Source organism: Silene latifolia, chromosome 3 (genome assembly GCF_048544455.1).
Source record: "Silene latifolia isolate original U9 population chromosome 3, ASM4854445v1, whole genome shotgun sequence".
Taxonomy (NCBI): domain Eukaryota; kingdom Viridiplantae; phylum Streptophyta; class Magnoliopsida; order Caryophyllales; family Caryophyllaceae; genus Silene; species Silene latifolia.
The window spans coordinates 8355284-8372005 of NC_133528.1; the positions used below are offsets into that span (position 1 = coordinate 8355284).

The 16722-nt window shown below is 35.2% G+C and overlaps 1 protein-coding gene across 2 annotated transcripts; it reads left to right on the plus strand.

Annotated features, from left to right (window-relative positions):
* Positions 1–5382: 5382 nt before the first annotated feature.
* Positions 5383–14967, plus strand: LOC141647047 (alpha,alpha-trehalose-phosphate synthase [UDP-forming] 1-like). Of its 2 annotated transcripts, none has more exons than XM_074455083.1 (18): positions 5383–6416; positions 6608–7062; positions 7423–7520; positions 7635–8023; positions 8993–9110; positions 9270–9371; positions 10049–10199; positions 10542–10630; positions 11105–11153; positions 11621–11721; positions 11873–12060; positions 12535–12652; positions 12793–12972; positions 13212–13337; positions 13434–13521; positions 13620–13750; positions 14159–14257; positions 14378–14967. In XM_074455083.1, the coding sequence occupies exons 2-18, from the start codon at positions 6732–6734 to the stop codon at positions 14807–14809; spliced, it is 2790 nt and encodes a 929-aa protein (XP_074311184.1). In that variant the 5' UTR covers positions 5383–6416; positions 6608–6731; the 3' UTR covers positions 14810–14967. The 2 variants fall into 2 exon arrangements, with proteins under 2 accessions (XP_074311184.1, XP_074311183.1); XM_074455082.1 differs by having other exon boundaries at positions 5555–5818; positions 6712–7062.
* Positions 14968–16722: the final 1755 nt, after the last annotated feature.

Consider the following 16722-nt stretch of genomic DNA (forward strand, 5'->3'; position numbering starts at 1 on the left):
AATAGATTAAATATATAGTAATGTCGTTTTTACTTTTAAGGATGGTACCAAGTTTCAATAAGTCCTTTAATGTACATGATATAAAGTTCATTAATAAGAAAGGGATATAAGTTTAATAATTTAATTCATGATACACATAACACAGAGTAATACCCAGTCTTGATATCAGCTTTAATAAGGTTATCTCGTAATTTTTTACAAAATTCTTTCATGATCTAATATGTGGGGGAGAAAATGTTGGGCTACCAAGGATATGGGTTTAGTTGGACAATATCAATTATTATCATTGGATGAAAAGGTACTTTAACGAGAAATTAAAAGCTAAGAATATAAAGTTATGTAAGGAATATGACGTCACTTATATATTATGGGTATACAAATTAGTTTAGGGTTGTATTGAGTCTCGGTACAATTCATCGAATAGGAGTATAGGATTATATAAGAGCTAGAAATGAAATTTGAGGGTAACAAACTTTTTTATTGCTGCTTTATACTTATTATGCGACGTCTCATGTTCACGGAACCTTGACTATTTTATAACGGTTTGGGGTGGTGAGTGCATTTGCCCCTGTCATTCATTGACGTCATCTCATTTTTTTATTATTTTAAAATACGTAATTTATCCATAGGCTCCATACATGCTAATAGTGATGACCAATGAGGCAAATTTAAATCTCTCTATTTCCACTTCTCTTTATTTGAAGACAACAATCCTCTTGAAACAATTTTATTGTTACAATCTACATCTACATAGTATAAAAGTCGAGTTTTTTCTTGGCTTCTGATTGACTATTTAGTTTCTACATGTGGGCCTTTCCATGTTTCCTATTCTATTTAATTACCCTCTCTTCAACTCAATTTTTATTCTTATCTCCTAATCCTATTTTAATTACTTATGTTAAAACTTAAAACATTATTTAAAATGTAACAATTTACATACATTCAATGGGTCTAACATATCAAATACCTTGAATATAATTCTAATAAAATACGATTATTTATTATCTGACAAATATTGGAATCTCCAAATATGGACTATTTATGTTGTCATGGTACTTAACACTTAATCACGCTCAATTACATGTTCACGTATTTAATGCTATCGCCTGCTATTATGACCCGTGCTTATTTAGTTATTTTGCACGAGTATAAAACTAGTTTAAAGTAAAAAAAAAAATAGAAAAAAAAAAAAAAAAAAAAAAAAGATCCTAGTGGTGAGGACGAGGAAGGAGAGTATCAGAATGAAGAAAAAATCTTGGATCCTTCAGGAGACTCATAAATATGTCACAATAAAAGCATTTCATTCCTAATATTTTCCGTATGCCTTTACATTTATAGCTTTCATATTGGAGATCAAACTCCTTAGGAAAGAGTATTGACAAAAAACCATGTCAACCAAAAGTTCTAATTGATGGTTGGCGTCCTAAGATCGATTTTATACTCTAATACACCTTTTTATATGAATGCCCCCCGAGCTTGAAGTATGGATGTAACTGCATGCATGGCCTCCCAATATCTAGTGCTAATATTCACTTTAGAACTGAGAGAGAGGGGAGCCATTTTAGATTTTTAGTCATACTAGCTCTGATATTATGTCAACCAAAAGTACACTTTTTCCCAAATTACCCCTCTCATTTTTTTCTCCCCTAATTCATGTCCCGTTTTGTACTACATTGAAAATAAATTAAAAGCAAAAAAAAAAAAAAGTTAAACAGTACATCAATGTCTAGCCATTGATTCAACATCGAAGACGAACAACAATCACAAGTTTGATCATCGTTGTGGCCTTCCGACGATGAGCAAAGTGGAAGATTGCGTCAACTTGACTCCGTATTGTGGAGATGGCTAATTTACCGCCGCCAGCATGTATCTTCTTTCTTAAGAACAACAAAAACACGATTTCTAATATGAAAGGTGGTAACTCGGAGCTTCGTCTGGCACGAGGAGAATCAAGCAAAAGGCAAGGGGGAAGATGTGATGCAAAATCACAATCCAGAAGCTTGATTTAGGTGGTAATATCCATGAAGCCACCAAACATTAATTATCATTCAAATATCAAACCCTAATTAAAAAAAATACTAAAGAACATAAAAACAAATATTAGTTTGAACAATTAATTGTAATTTAGAAGTTAAGTACATGTGATTTAATCAAATTATGATTCATAATTGAGATTTTTTTGTTGTAATTTGATCGATTCGCAAGGTTCTAATATTGGGATATGAGAAAACTAGATTTGTGTTTGTTAGTAGCACAAGGGTAGGTAAATGGAAAATATTGCGCAAAAGGTACTGTAATGAGTAAAAAACGTACTGCGAAAATAAATTACGTAAATTAATGGTTAAAGTTACAATATTGATTTTATACTTAATACGTATTTATATGATCCTCATGAAAGACCAGATTTTTTTCCAAAATTAAAAGCCAGATGTTGGGAAATTTAATTTGAATCTCTCTATTTCCTCTCCTCTTTATTTCCGTTCTGTCAACAATCCTCTAAGTCTAGGAACGATTTTATTGTCACAAGGGTCGTTTGGTTTAACAAGTTAGAATGAAATAGAATGGTGATATGAGATTCTAAATCAATATTTGTGTAATCTTGTTTGTTTCATCGTAAGTTATAAAAGGGTGAGAATGAAGTTTGAATCGAAGGTAGAAATGGGATTACAAGAGGTTAGAGTTGAGTTGAAATCCATTGAGTATCTAATTCTATTTTAAATAATCTGAATTAAACAATGAAATTTACTAAATCCGTTTCATTCCATTCCAACAAACTAAACCAAACACCACCCTTAAAGTAATGAGTAGATATGGGAAAAAAAAACGGAAATTAAAGGATCCCAACTCGTGGTGAGGACGAGGAAGGAAAGTATCAGACTGAAGGAAAAATGTCGGGTCCTTTAGGAGAATCGTAAATATGTCATTCTTAGATAATGAAAGTTTTTATTTCTAATATTTTCCTTATATTTGCGTTTTAATTAGGGAAGACATAATGTCGATAAATTATCTCAATTCAAAGTTTAAACTGATGGTTATATTTCCAAGATTGATTTTATACTCGTGGATGCAACTGCAAACATCCTTATACCTAGTGTTAATATTCCACTTAGTTTCAACTGATAGTTGAATTTCCAAGATTGATTTTATACTCGTGGATGTAACTGTAGGCCTCCCCACTTTAGAACTAAGGGAGGTGACATTCGAACACACGATTTTTTTGTTACACTAACTCGATACCATTTTAACCAATAACTTAATTTAATGGTTAAAATTTACATAATACTCATCAAAGAGCAATAATTTTTTCCAAAACTAAAAGCCACATGTTTGTGAAGACATAGTAATGTGGTGGGGGTTGCTTAGTTTGTTGTGCTTCTTAATATTTTCTTAATGCTTAGACATAGTCACGTACAAGTGTTGGTTATTTAGTAAGAGTGTAAGACATACATTGACCCCTTAAGGGGCCATGAAAAGTTCTATTGGTTGTGATTTTAATACGATTTCTTATTGTTGACTCCACATTTTTTTTGCTTTTAATGATTCTCTCAAAATGTATGAATTATAATATTATCAAATTAAGGGGATTAGATATATATTGGGAAGTATCAAACTCGAATTAAAGTGAGTTTGAAATATGATTGGATCACGAGTTTGGAAAATGGTTGCATAAGTTTTATAGATTGCATTTTGCATATTTAAGTTAACCTAAGACAATAATTTAGGGTGAGGGTTTCATTTATTATTAATAAATACGGAGTAGATAGTCATATTCGAAACTGTTAGAGTAATAAATCATTCATAACCTCTAACTATCAAATTAAACTTTTGATTGAGTGAGTTTTTAACCTCGTATAAAAGTTAGTGGGATCAAAATGTCATAGGTTTAAATCTCACAATTTTCTCAATTAACTATTGTAAAAGCCTCATTTGGATATGGGAGGACGTCATCCAGGAGGACTCAAGTATTTATCGTTACATTAATTTGAACCTTTATGCCACAATGCCACATACATCGGCTAGCCCGATCCTCCAATTACCTCTAAACTACCTGTCAATCTATCATCTGTCAAGACTAATAGGCCTAAACAAGAATTTTAATTCAAAAATAACTTATCCAATTCGTTCCTTTACAAATCAAAACCCTATTCCTTGTATTTCTATTCCTATAAATTTCATTATAACAATGCAATCATTTTCCAAACTCATGATCCAACTATATTTCAAACTCACTTAAATTCGAATTCGATATTTGCCCATATATAACTAGTCCCCATATTAGAGTCTATGCCATCAACCATCATTTTTTTTTTTTTTTTTTTTTTTTTGAGAAAAGATCATTATCATTAATAAAAAGTCATACGACATCTACAACATATGCCAAGCTCAATCGGATACAAATCGATTACAACCATAGGAAATAAATTCTTGTTCAAAGAATGAAACACTGCAACAGAGTCTCTATCATCGATTCACCGCAAAAGGCTTTTATCCATAAGAGGGTCTCCGAATCTTCCTTGAGAGTATCCATTTCTTCTGACGTGATTGACTGTAGCCATGAATCGGACAAAATATGTAAACCCATATAACGATTTATAACAACGCTGATCTTTTGGTGACTTATTAGAAAACTGCAAACGAACCAGAAAATGAAAGCTCTCAAACTGAGAGAAGGACACCACCGATAGACGGGGACAAAGCCCTCAGAAAGAGAGACGAAACAAAAATGAAAGCGGAAATTAAACAAAAACATAAAGGAAACAAAGCGGAACACAGGAAAAAAAAACGGAAGCCACCGCCTCCCTACCAACCCACAACACCGCCATATCCAAGCACCACCCTGCCACACCACCTCAACAAACTCGTCCGATAAGACCCGAACAACCCACATACACCACGCAGACCGAGAGGAACGAGCAGACCCGTACGATCCAGAACCGGGTGTGGGTAAGAAAGGGGAGGAGGGTTAATCAAATTAAATTTTTGATTTAGTGAATTCTTGAATCTCACCACCCATCTCATATCTTATATAAATTTGAATCTTTATGCCACATTCCCGGCTAACTCGGTCCTCTGTTTACCTCTAAACTACCTATGTTAAAATTAATAAGCCTAAGCACGAATTTTAATTCAAAAATAACTTATACATCCGATCCGATCCTATTTGACTCTTTACAAATAAAACCTATTCCTCATATAATTCATATGTAAACTTCATTATAACACAACTACACAATCGAAAAGAAAATTTTCTGGATCCGTCACAAATCGAATCTATACTCCACCCACACAAGTACAAAAGTAACAATTGGTCTCCTTTGTGACGGGTTACCATTTGTGGCGGATATTTTGTGAGATAAAATGGTAACAAAATGAGTTAGTGGAGAAAGGGGACCACATGAATAGTGTTGCAGAGAGAGAAAAAGTGGGTACCTTGTGAGGTAAAATGGTATCCATCACTCAAGAGTGACGGATATGTACCATCACAAGAATTTAGCCAAAAGTAAATACACAAGTTGGTGTTTGTATAAGCATAAAGTGTCAGAAATATTTTGGTGGTAGGCTAGTTAGTATCTCTCTAGCAGACTGCATGGCTTCGGTCCATTGGAACCATATAAAGCTTACACGAGGATCCCATTTTCTTTTGCTTCATATAATCTTATATATATGTCTCTATTTTTATGTTTCTCTCCTTTAAAATTATATCAATATCAATTTCTCCCATTTTTCATGCCTTTTCATCTCTTTATTCTTCACAAATTGATCCCATTTCTGCATAGATTGTGATTTTTTTGCATTCTCTTGTGGTTTCAGCAAAAGGGTATGTTTTAATTTTCAGAAATTTGTTTAAAGTTTTGTTCTTTTTATTCTTGTTTGATTGATTCAATTTCTTGTGTTTTTATGATGTGGGTTTGTGTTGTTTTTGCTTAATATGATTGGTTTTGTTTGTTTCGAGTTAATTGTAAAACCGTTTTACAGAAGACTTACTTACTCTTCGTATATGGTTGGTTCTTGTGGGATTATCAGTATTTGTTTAAAGTCTTGTTCTTTAATTTCTGCAAGTTGATTGACTTTTTGTATATGGTATAGTACAGTAATATGCATTGTTTTTTCATCAAAATTATAATTTTTGTTAATTAAGTTATCAAGAATTTTATGCTTGGATGAATGTTTTTGTTCTTTGAAATTCAATTTAGGGTTTCAGAAATTTGTGGTTTGGTTATTAGTAATTAGTAAATGATTTAGTTTGAATGAATTCTCGACGACATTGGAAAAGCGCAAATTCTTGTATAAGGCGACCTGTCTAACACGGTTTAGTGTTGTCGGTCTGATTGACTTTAGTACGATAAAACTGTTTTACACAAGACTCATTGTTGTCAAAGAAATCGAGTTTTTGATTGTTGAAGTTGGTGAAAAATGTAAGGACTTTTATGATTTAAAGGGTAAAACTGTTTTACACTAGACTAATTGTTGTCAAAGAAATCGAGTTTTTGATTGTTGAAGTTGGTGAAAAATGTAAGGACTTTTATGATTAAACGGGTAAAACTGTTTTACACAAGACTAATTGTTGTTAAAGAAATCGAGTTTCTGATTGTTGAAGTTGGTGAAGAATGTAAGGACTTTTATGATTTAACGGGTAAAACTGTTTTACACAAGACTAATCGTTATCAAAGATTTCGACTTTTTGATTGTCTGAATTCAATGTTGAAACAGTGTGAATAAAGATTGAGCGCATGCCTGGAAACAAGTATAACGGTAATTCTAGTATCCCCACGAATCGAGTGACAAGGCTCCTTAGATTAAGGGAGCTAAAAAGAATCAGACAAAACACCGAAAATTTTGATAATAATAGTAGTAGTACGGATCCTATAGGACATGATTTTTCTAGGGTAGAGAAATACTTGGAAGGTGCAGAGGCTTCGATCCCGTATGAATTGGCTGAAGAAGTGCCTACTCAAAGACTATTAGTGGTTGCGAATCGGCTGCCAGTTTCTGCTGTGAGGAGAAGTGAAGATTCATGGTCATTGGATATTAGTGCCGGAGGTCTTGTTAGTGCTCTCTTAGGTATGCGGATGCTTATTTATTGTTTAATATGTTGATTCTTAAGTTTTTTTCTGTTTTCAGTTGAGCCAAATGCTTGCCCTATTCTTTGGTTTTGGAATACGGATTATGATGGAACAAAGCATAATAACTTGCTAAAGTGGATGTGCTTATATACTGAAGTAGTAGTCTTTTCTTGCAATTCTTGATACAACTTTTGTTATGGGTCATCCGGAAACAATGTACTCTTCCCCCTCCCCTCCATTGTGGGAGCCCTTAGGTTGAGCATTTGACGTTTTGGGGGTGAATTTCGAAAGGTCTACTGCAGGACAGTTTTATATGCAAACTTGTTGAATACTGAGTTTATGTGGCATATGTTTTAAGGTGTTAAGGAATTCGAGGCTAGGTGGATTGGATGGGCTGGTGTAAATGTTCCTGATAAAGTTGGACAAAACGCTCTTACGAAGGCTCTTGCAGAAAAGGTTTAATGCTTATAATTGACTCTGGTGTGATTAAATTCTTTTAGTTCTTTAAAGGTTCTTAAATGTTTAGTGTGTTCTGGTTTAACCAATCTGCTGTATTTCATTCAATTTTAGAGGTGCATACCTGTTTTTCTTGACGAAGAGATAGTACATCAATACTACAATGGGTACTGCAACAACATTTTGTGGCCTTTGTTTCATTACCTTGGTCTTCCACAAGAAGACAGACTTGCAACTACAAGAAGTTTCCAATCGCAGTTTGCCGCCTACAAAAAGGCGAATCAGATGTTTGCCGATGTGGTGAATGAACATTACGAGGAAGGTGATGTGGTGTGGTGTCATGATTACCATCTGATGTTCCTTCCCGAGTGCCTTAAAAATCATAATGAAAAGATGAAAGTTGGCTGGTTCCTCCACACACCTTTCCCTTCCTCAGAAATTCACAGAACATTACCATCTCGCTCTGAGTTGCTCCGTGCTGTTCTTCGTGCTGATCTGGTTGGGTGAGTCTTATAATTTCACTGACCGGTTTCTGCTAATTTAATTTGTTTCTCTTTATTGAAGTCACTTGATGACATCAACGATTCTGATTCTGATTCTAAAGCGTTTGCTTTTAAAAGTTTAAAACTCAGCCTTTGAATGATCTGGAAAACACTAAACTTTCAGTCTTTGCTTCCATTTTGTTCTGGAAAAAAAAAAGAGACGATTAGTGGTGGTCCTCATTGTCTTACAGTCAATTGTTACAGCATAAACTTCTGTTATTAGAGGACCCTGTCCATTTATCTCATGGGCCAGGTCCTCCTCGTGGTTGTTCTGTACTTCAGTGTTTGAATTTTTTTTAAGAATATACGGTGCACCAGAACTAAAAGGCGCCATTACTGAAAAATAGCCATGTAATGGATTGGTCTTACAGTAATTCGAAGCTATAATAGATTTTCTAGCTTTCCCAAAAGTGATGAAACAACAAGACCATTTGTGTTTTTGAAATCTATGCCGGAAATTTTTCAGGATCATTTTGCATAATTAAAAGACGTATCGCTATCGCCTAGTATAATATATTGTGGAGGTGCTAAGCATTTTCCATATGACTTCAGGCTGCTTTATTGAACTTATAGGATGTATACACTTATCATTGATATATGTATATGTGATCAATATTGGATTATTACACCAATAGTCCAAATAGAGTTAGTTTTATCTCTTTTTTCCGAATTTAGAAATTCCCGTGATCTTGTTCCTTTGTCCTTAATGATGGGATTATTTATATATAGAGGACATATCTTCTTGTTTATGGCATTTTGATGCTATAGATTGCATTTCGCTGCGTTATATCTAAGCTTTTTATAGATTATATTCATGCCCTGCATAATATTATTGAATATTTGATCTTGCCAATTTTACCACACTGTTTTTACCCTGATATAAATAACTCCCCCTTTTTTTGTACTTTAATATTATCTTGTTCTTTGTAGTTTTCATACCTATGATTACGCAAGACACTTTGTTAGTGCGTGTACCCGCATTCTTGGTCTTGAAGGTACGCCTGAAGGAGTGGAGGATGATCAAGGGAGATTGACTCGTGTGGCTGCTGTATGTCAAACCTACATTTTCTTACTGAAATAATGCTTAGCTTAAAGTTATTTGATAATGTGCTACGAATTTTGGCTGTTTGGGCTTAAGATAATTAGCTTTTTTCGTTTCTCTGTTCCTTTGTGTAACTTTTTTTTGTTTCATGGCTTACAATTTCAGTTTCCTATCGGGATAGATTCAGAACGATTCATTCGAGCCCTTGAACTCCCCCAAGTTCAAGAGCACATTAGAGAACTAACGGAAAGATTTTCGGGTCGCAAGGTATGTGGTTATGGCCTCTTTTTCCTTCAGTGTAGCGTGCACATTTCATGTATGTTTTGGATTGAGAGCGATTCATTCCGACTTTTAAGAATTTACCACAAGTGGCCTTTATTTTCCCTTATTTGCATTAAGTGGTTGAGGTTGGGGAATGGAGGTTTCTTTTGCCCTTGATGTGGGTATGAAAGTTCAGTGGTCTTTAGTTCTGTACTAAAGTTGATGCATTTCCTATCGGGATAGATTCAGAGATCAAATCACAGGAAGAAGAAAATGGCTGTGTTTTTTTGTTTTTCTTTCAACTGTAGTAGCTGTATTCTGAATCTTGAAGTGTAATGGGATTGCATCTGGTTTGCCAAGGACTTATAGAGTTTCTCAACATACCGTGACTGCATTTTGAGGCGGTATTAATTGCATTCAAAGTGGAATGGCAAAGATCAAACTACTTTGATCTATTGTTTGCTTCTTGTTAAACCCCCTCCGTTTTGCCATGCTATTGTTTAAAATGGCTGGCACAGAGAGGGCTAAAATAATGTGGATGCGTTTTTAATCATATGTTTAAGGCATGTAAATACCAATCTCCAGACGTTGATTGCTAAATAACTGCTATTGTGTCTGATAATAACGAAGTACTACTTTTTCATTGCTCGTTCCTTTGCATATTGAATGTTTATCTATGCCAGGTGATGCTTGGTGTTGATCGCCTTGACATGATTAAAGGAATTCCACAGAAGCTACTAGCATTTGAGAAGTTCCTAGAAGAAAACTCTTATTGGAAAGACAAAGTTGTTCTCCTTCAAATTGCTGTGCCAACGAGAACAGATGTCCCTGAATGTACGTTTTTTTTTCTCTTGCTATATGTGCATGTTAGCGGTGATAAAATGAACTCTACTTGTTACATTTATTCTTCTCTAGAACAGAAAAGGTTAACTTTCTGACGAAAACATTTGATGTATTTTTTTTTAAAAAAAGTTTGTATAGTAATATGTGGGTGGCGGTTGAGGTGTTGCATCGCTCTTTATGTTAAGATGTGAAGAGCGAAGACTAATTATATACCAGCGACTTGAGATCGTTTGTGATTTTCTAGGTTGTGTGAATCTCTTCTGCATACAGCATTGTTGATGTTCCTGCCAATAACCTTGTAGTCCAATACTATCATTTTTCCTATTGTTACAGATCAAAAACTTACAAGTCAGGTTCACGAAATAGTTGGACGAATCAATGGAAGATTTGGATCATTGATTCGAGTTCCCATACATCATCTGGTCTGTATCTCCTGATATTGTTGTTTTATGTATATAAAGTCTGTCACTCTGTCCGTCCTTGCGGAAAACTGATTGACGTTCTTTTTGAGTTGGTAGCTTGTGGAAAAGTGATTAACCTGCTTTTTCATGTAGGGTGGTTCTTTTTAATTTTCTGTATTCAAGGCTTGTCAAATGGCTATAATGGCAACGAGAGTTTGTGAAATAATGTTCTGTAGTTTGTGAAATAATTAAGCTTGAAGTTTTGAATTGAGTTTTCCTCCATGCTTAACTATTGTTCCGATGTTGTGTCGAAGTGGTCATAAATCATAATACGTGTAACCAAATACGCACATCTGCTTATGAAAGTTGTAGCATGATATGTTGGTATATGCATGATTAGCTATTAGCTCACCCGATCTTTGCTTACGGCTTTTGTCCCTAGATTAACTACAAAGAAATTATTTGTTTGAACTGAAAGGCAATTTTGTTATGTAGGATCGTTCTCTGGATTTTCATGCACTTTGCGCTCTATATGCTGTGACTGGTAAGTTCAGTCATCACTTGTACTATTCTTATATGCTATGAACCTTCGGGGTTTCTAACTTTCCGAGTGTCAATATAAGCAAGGCAGTATAACGGACCTAAAAATAGGTGCATATTCATCCCGGAAACAGGATTTATATACATTGACTTTCCTCCGTTATTTTACAACCAATCACTCACTTTCTGTAGTGAGATAGGGAGAAACTGTAAATCTGCAAAGCGTCTGCATACGCAAGCAGCTATTACCAGTAAACAAAAGTAAAAGGAATCACATAAGACGATAATTAATTACCCCTGTAGTGCACATGAATCTTTCTGTGCATTCGCCCTCTCTTAACACCATATTTGCATCGATTTTATCCCTTGCCACTCACATTACAAGTAAAAGTTATGTTGGTCTATCTTTACCTTTGTCATATACTGATCCTTTAACTCAGATTTTTCTTTCTTTGCTTTTCCACTTTGTAGATGTAGCACTGGTCACTTCATTAAGAGATGGAATGAATTTGGTCAGCTACGAGTACGTAGCTTGCCAAGATGCTAAGAAGGGTGTGCTCATTCTTAGTGAGGTACACACTTATCTCAGCTTTATGCACACCGTTAACACTTGTATATATGAAATATGAAAATATTATTTGTAAACGAAATGTTAGTCAACTTAGTTCTACGAAGCTTATTCGTATAGTTTGATTTAACTTGATTAACATATTGTATGGTTAGTTTGCTGGAGCTGCGCAGTCTTTGGGTGCTGGAGCGCTATTGGTAAACCCATGGAATGTCACAGAGGTGGCCGCTGCTATTGGTAAAGCTTTAAATATGTCGGACGAAGAAAGAGAAAAAAGACATCAGCTAAATTTCGCACATCTCACTACCCATACTTCTCAGGAATGGGCCGAGACTTTTGTGAGGTACGTGGATATTAAATCATTTCCTTTTCACAAGGGAAAATCGTCCAGTGACATGTGAACTAATGTCAGTTTTGGTTAACCATGGACATTTATAACGGATTAGGCTTCTTTTGATATAAAAATGTGATATTTTTGCACCAAAGCATACCGCATGATTTGATGTTTTGATCTTTATCGCTCCATCTGAGCCTTTTTATGACTGTCGAAGATTATTCTATTGGATTTGGTGCTGTATTGATAACTGAAGTCAATTATAGTAGTCAATTATAACGGCTTAGGCAATTGTTTGTTATTTCAGCTTGCAGTTCGTGTTTATGAGTTTCACAGTTTGAGTTTGATTCAGTTAGTAAAATACCCGAGGGATGTTTTAGAGATACCAGTGACGATTGTTTTGTTAGTTATAATCGACTTTTAGGATATTTTCAAAATTCTAGTTATGGTAAATCCCATTCTAACAGTCACTCAATTTTTCAGTGAGCTGAATGACACTGTTGTAGAGGCCCAGCTCAGGATAACACAAATCCGTCCTCCGCTGCCAGTTGATTATGCAGCTAACCATTTCTTGAGTTGCAGTAACCGTCTCCTCATACTGGTATTATTTGGTTATCATTTATCTTAGTTCATATATTTGGCTGTGATATCAATCAAGAAAAACTGTTGAAAAAATAATCAACCCTAAGACACTGGAATTTTTCGGAATCCATGATTCTTTTGACCATTGAAAATTTTCAGGGATTCAATGCTACTTTGACTGAAGCAGTTGATACTCCTGGTAGAAGAGGCGGAGATCAAATAAAGGAAATGGAACTTAAATTGCATCCAGACCTAAAAGAGCCTCTAATTAATCTTTGCAAAGACCCGAAAACAACAATTGTTGTCCTTAGTGGAAGCGGTAGACCAGTACTCGATGAGGTGCTCAATCTTCTTTTCCCCCCCGTTTATGTGTTATCTATATCCGCTCTTTCTTAAGCTAGCCTTTTGGAGTAGGTTGCATGATCTTCATTATCGAAGGACCTCTACTTCACAAAAAAATGTGACCAACTCCGCGAAACATTTTGCTTCATTCCACAATAATCTTAGGCATCGCCGCATTGGGGCGTTGTCCCAAAGATCGTAATTTTGTAATTGCTCCTAATCTTGGTCTTGTGCAGAACTTTGGAAATTATGACATGTGGTTGGCAGCAGAGCACGGTATGTTTTTGCGCCACACAAGAAGAGGAGATTGGATGACAACTATGCCAGAGCATTTGAACTTGGATTGGGTCCCTAGCGTAAAGGTATTTCCTCAGCTCGCTTCAAGTCAATGGTCAGTGGTTTCCGTTTTGGTTGTGCTCCCGTCTCTAATTCACTGTGGTGGTTTTGACATTTTGTAGCACGTATTTGAGTATTTCACCGAAAGAACTCCTAGGTCGCATTTTGAACTCCGTGAAACGTCACTTGTATGGAATTACAAGTATGCTGGTAATGCTCTTAGCCTTAATATGAAGTACCCTAAACCGTACTATTTTATATTTACCGACATCCTACATCTCCATTTTCCGTTGTATCTTGTTATGTAGACTTTGAGTTCGGAAGACTCCAAGCCAGAGACATGTTACAGCACCTGTGGACAGGCCCGATATCAAATGCAGCTGTTGAAGTCGTGCAAGGGAGTAGATCTGTTGAGGTTCGAGCTGTGGGCGTGACAAAGGTATTGTTCTTGAATGATTTTTAAGCATCTTCTATATCAATGTAAACAGAAAGTTAATAATATAAGGATTTGGTTAGGGCAATTTATACGACTAAATTTCGTGAAATGTATACTTTTTATTAAATCATTTTTCTCTGGAAGTCTTTCGTATTATGTTTCACTCCCTTTTTGTTTTTCACTTTTTTTTTCTATTTTTTCGCATTTTTGAGGTGTGCGTTCACCCATGGATGGTTCTAAAGGATGATTCATGTGAGCCGACGCCAAATTATTTTGGGATTAAAGCTCTGATGTTGTTGTTGTATTTTTCGCTGCAAGTCTAATGGCTTTCTGAGCATCTCTCGATTTACTAATAATTTATGTGTTTACGTTTGCATTCTTTAATCTTTCCTTCTGTAATTCTTGAAATAGGGCTCGGCAATTGATCGGATATTGGGGGAAATAGTCCACAGCAAACCATTGACATCGCCGATTGATTACGTCCTATGCATAGGCCATTTTCTGGAGAAGGTAAAATCCTTGATCTGAGTATTTTTTTTTCTTTTTTTATAATAAAAAGTTTAATAGTACGGAATAATACTTTTGCTTTTCGGTTATAGAGACGGTCTCATTTCGATTACTCTCTTTCAGGATGAAGACGTATTTACATTTTTTGAGCCAGAGCTTCCTTCTGACAACGGGTGCCACTCACGATCAAAATCAGCCGACCTATCAAAGCTTCCCGGAGATAGGAGGCCGCCATTGAAGCTTCCGTCTGGTAGAGGCGGATCAAAGTCCGTAAATAGCAAATCGGCCCAACAACGCTTGTCCCCAAACCCTGATAAGAAGCCCGCCAACCAAAATGGCGGGGCCACACGAAAGCCGTCGTTAGAGAAAACATCATGGAGTGTATTGGACCTTAACAAGGAGAACTACTTCTCCTGTGCCGTTGGGCGCTCCCGGACCAGTGCCCGATATATGCTCGGATCACCGGATGACGTAGTCTCGTTTTTGAAGAGAATGGCTGAGGCCTCCACTATTGGGTCTCTACCATGTGTTGAGCTTGAGACTCTAATTCTTTGAACAGTTTTTGGGCCGGCCCACTAAATTGCCTGTTCGGCCCGACGCCGGAGTCTGGGTCCATGTGGCTTATGTAACCTGATTTTGACCGTAATTCCCAAAACAAAGGCAAATTGATTGATTGAATAATATTGGCATCAACTTATGATGCTTTATGCTCACCCTAGTTGCAAGGCAACCGATTTTTACAATTAATATTACACCACATCGATAGTGACTCGAATAAATTAAATTGGAATCTAATGAATAAATGATTAGTCGAATACAAATTATCATGCAAATAATTGTATGATTAGCGTGTCTACAAAGTTTACGGTAAGACCAAATCTTCGTATGAGACGTCAGTCCTTCAATCGTTCATCATAGAACACTTTGAAATTTAGGATTAACAAATTATGTTTAAGTGACTTTTTATCTTTTAAGTTCGATACAATTACTTCTAAGGTGAATCATATCATATGAAAGGATAGTTTTACCATAGAATTGCAATGTACCGAAAATACAGTTCCAAGACTATACAACTGGATGTACAAATTAAATAGCATTGTACATCAAAGGTTATTTTAGTCTTTTTTTTCAAATATTTGTTTCCAAAAAAGAAGGTAACGTAATCTAATTTTCAATCAAATCCTTTTTCTCTATCTGAATGCTTCCATATTTTTCTAACTCCTCTTCATCTTCCCCATCATCCAGTTAATTAATCATATCACGTGAGCATCATCTTGAAAGAATTTTTTTTATTCAAAATTTCTAATGCATGAAAATAGTTGAAGCTCGTATTATTTTTACATTAGCTCTTATTATTTTTACATTAACTCGTATTCTTATCTTAATAGCTCGTATTCTTATGTGCTCGTATTTTAAAGCTCGTATTCTTTTAAGCTCGTATTCTTTTTACATTAGCTCGTATTCTTATGTGCTCGTATTTTTAAGCTCGTGATCCTTTTAAGCTCGTATTCTTTTTACATTAGCTCGTATTCTTATCTTAATAGCTCGTATTCTTATGTACTCGTATTTTTAAGTTCGTGATCCTTTTAAGCTCGTATTCTTTTTACATCAGCTAGTATTCTTATCTTAATAGCTCGTATTCTTATGTGCTCGTATTTTTTAGCTCGTATTTTTTTAATAATAGTTCGTATGATTGGTGTAGAAATTTATCTCAAAGTATTGTTAGATACATTTTTCTTTCTTGATGATGATGTAAATTGCTTCTCGTTCACCGAAATATATTGTTAGATGTGTTTTTCCTCCTTGATGATGATGTAAATTGCTTCTCGTTCACCGAATTATTGTTTCCTCCTCGATGATGTTGTCAATTGCTTCCCTTTCACCATTTTTTAATCAGAATTATGGAGAAGGAAGATTTGTCGACTGTCGTTTAAGATAAATTTAGAGAAGGGAAATAGGAGGGTTTGTCGACCGAAGAGAAATCAGAATTAGGGAAAAAGGAGATGGGTAGAATTTTTTATTTTTCATTGGACTTAGATAGTTTAATATAGGGTATATATAATATATGACTGTACAACAGGTTGTAGGATCCTATTTATGCCGAAAATAAGATAAATAAAACTTATTGAGATTTCAAATCTCTGTACATCAGCAACAACAAATTGCATAATGTTGACATCTCAAGACGTTGAATAATGCTACAAAATCATGGCTGAGCCACTTAAGATATTTGTTGCTCTCACAAATTAAAATTGAGTTAAGACTAGACTTTTAGCATTGACTTAATTTGGAAGTTACATTTTGATCAACCTACCCATGTACAATAGATGGGTAAAATTATAACTCAAACCAACGGAGGCTGAATATTACTATCAACCTACGGCCAATCAGCCAATCCCTTGAAATCTCGACCGATTTAATATGACTAATAAGATATGAAGTAGCTATGGAGCTCGCAATTCAATTTT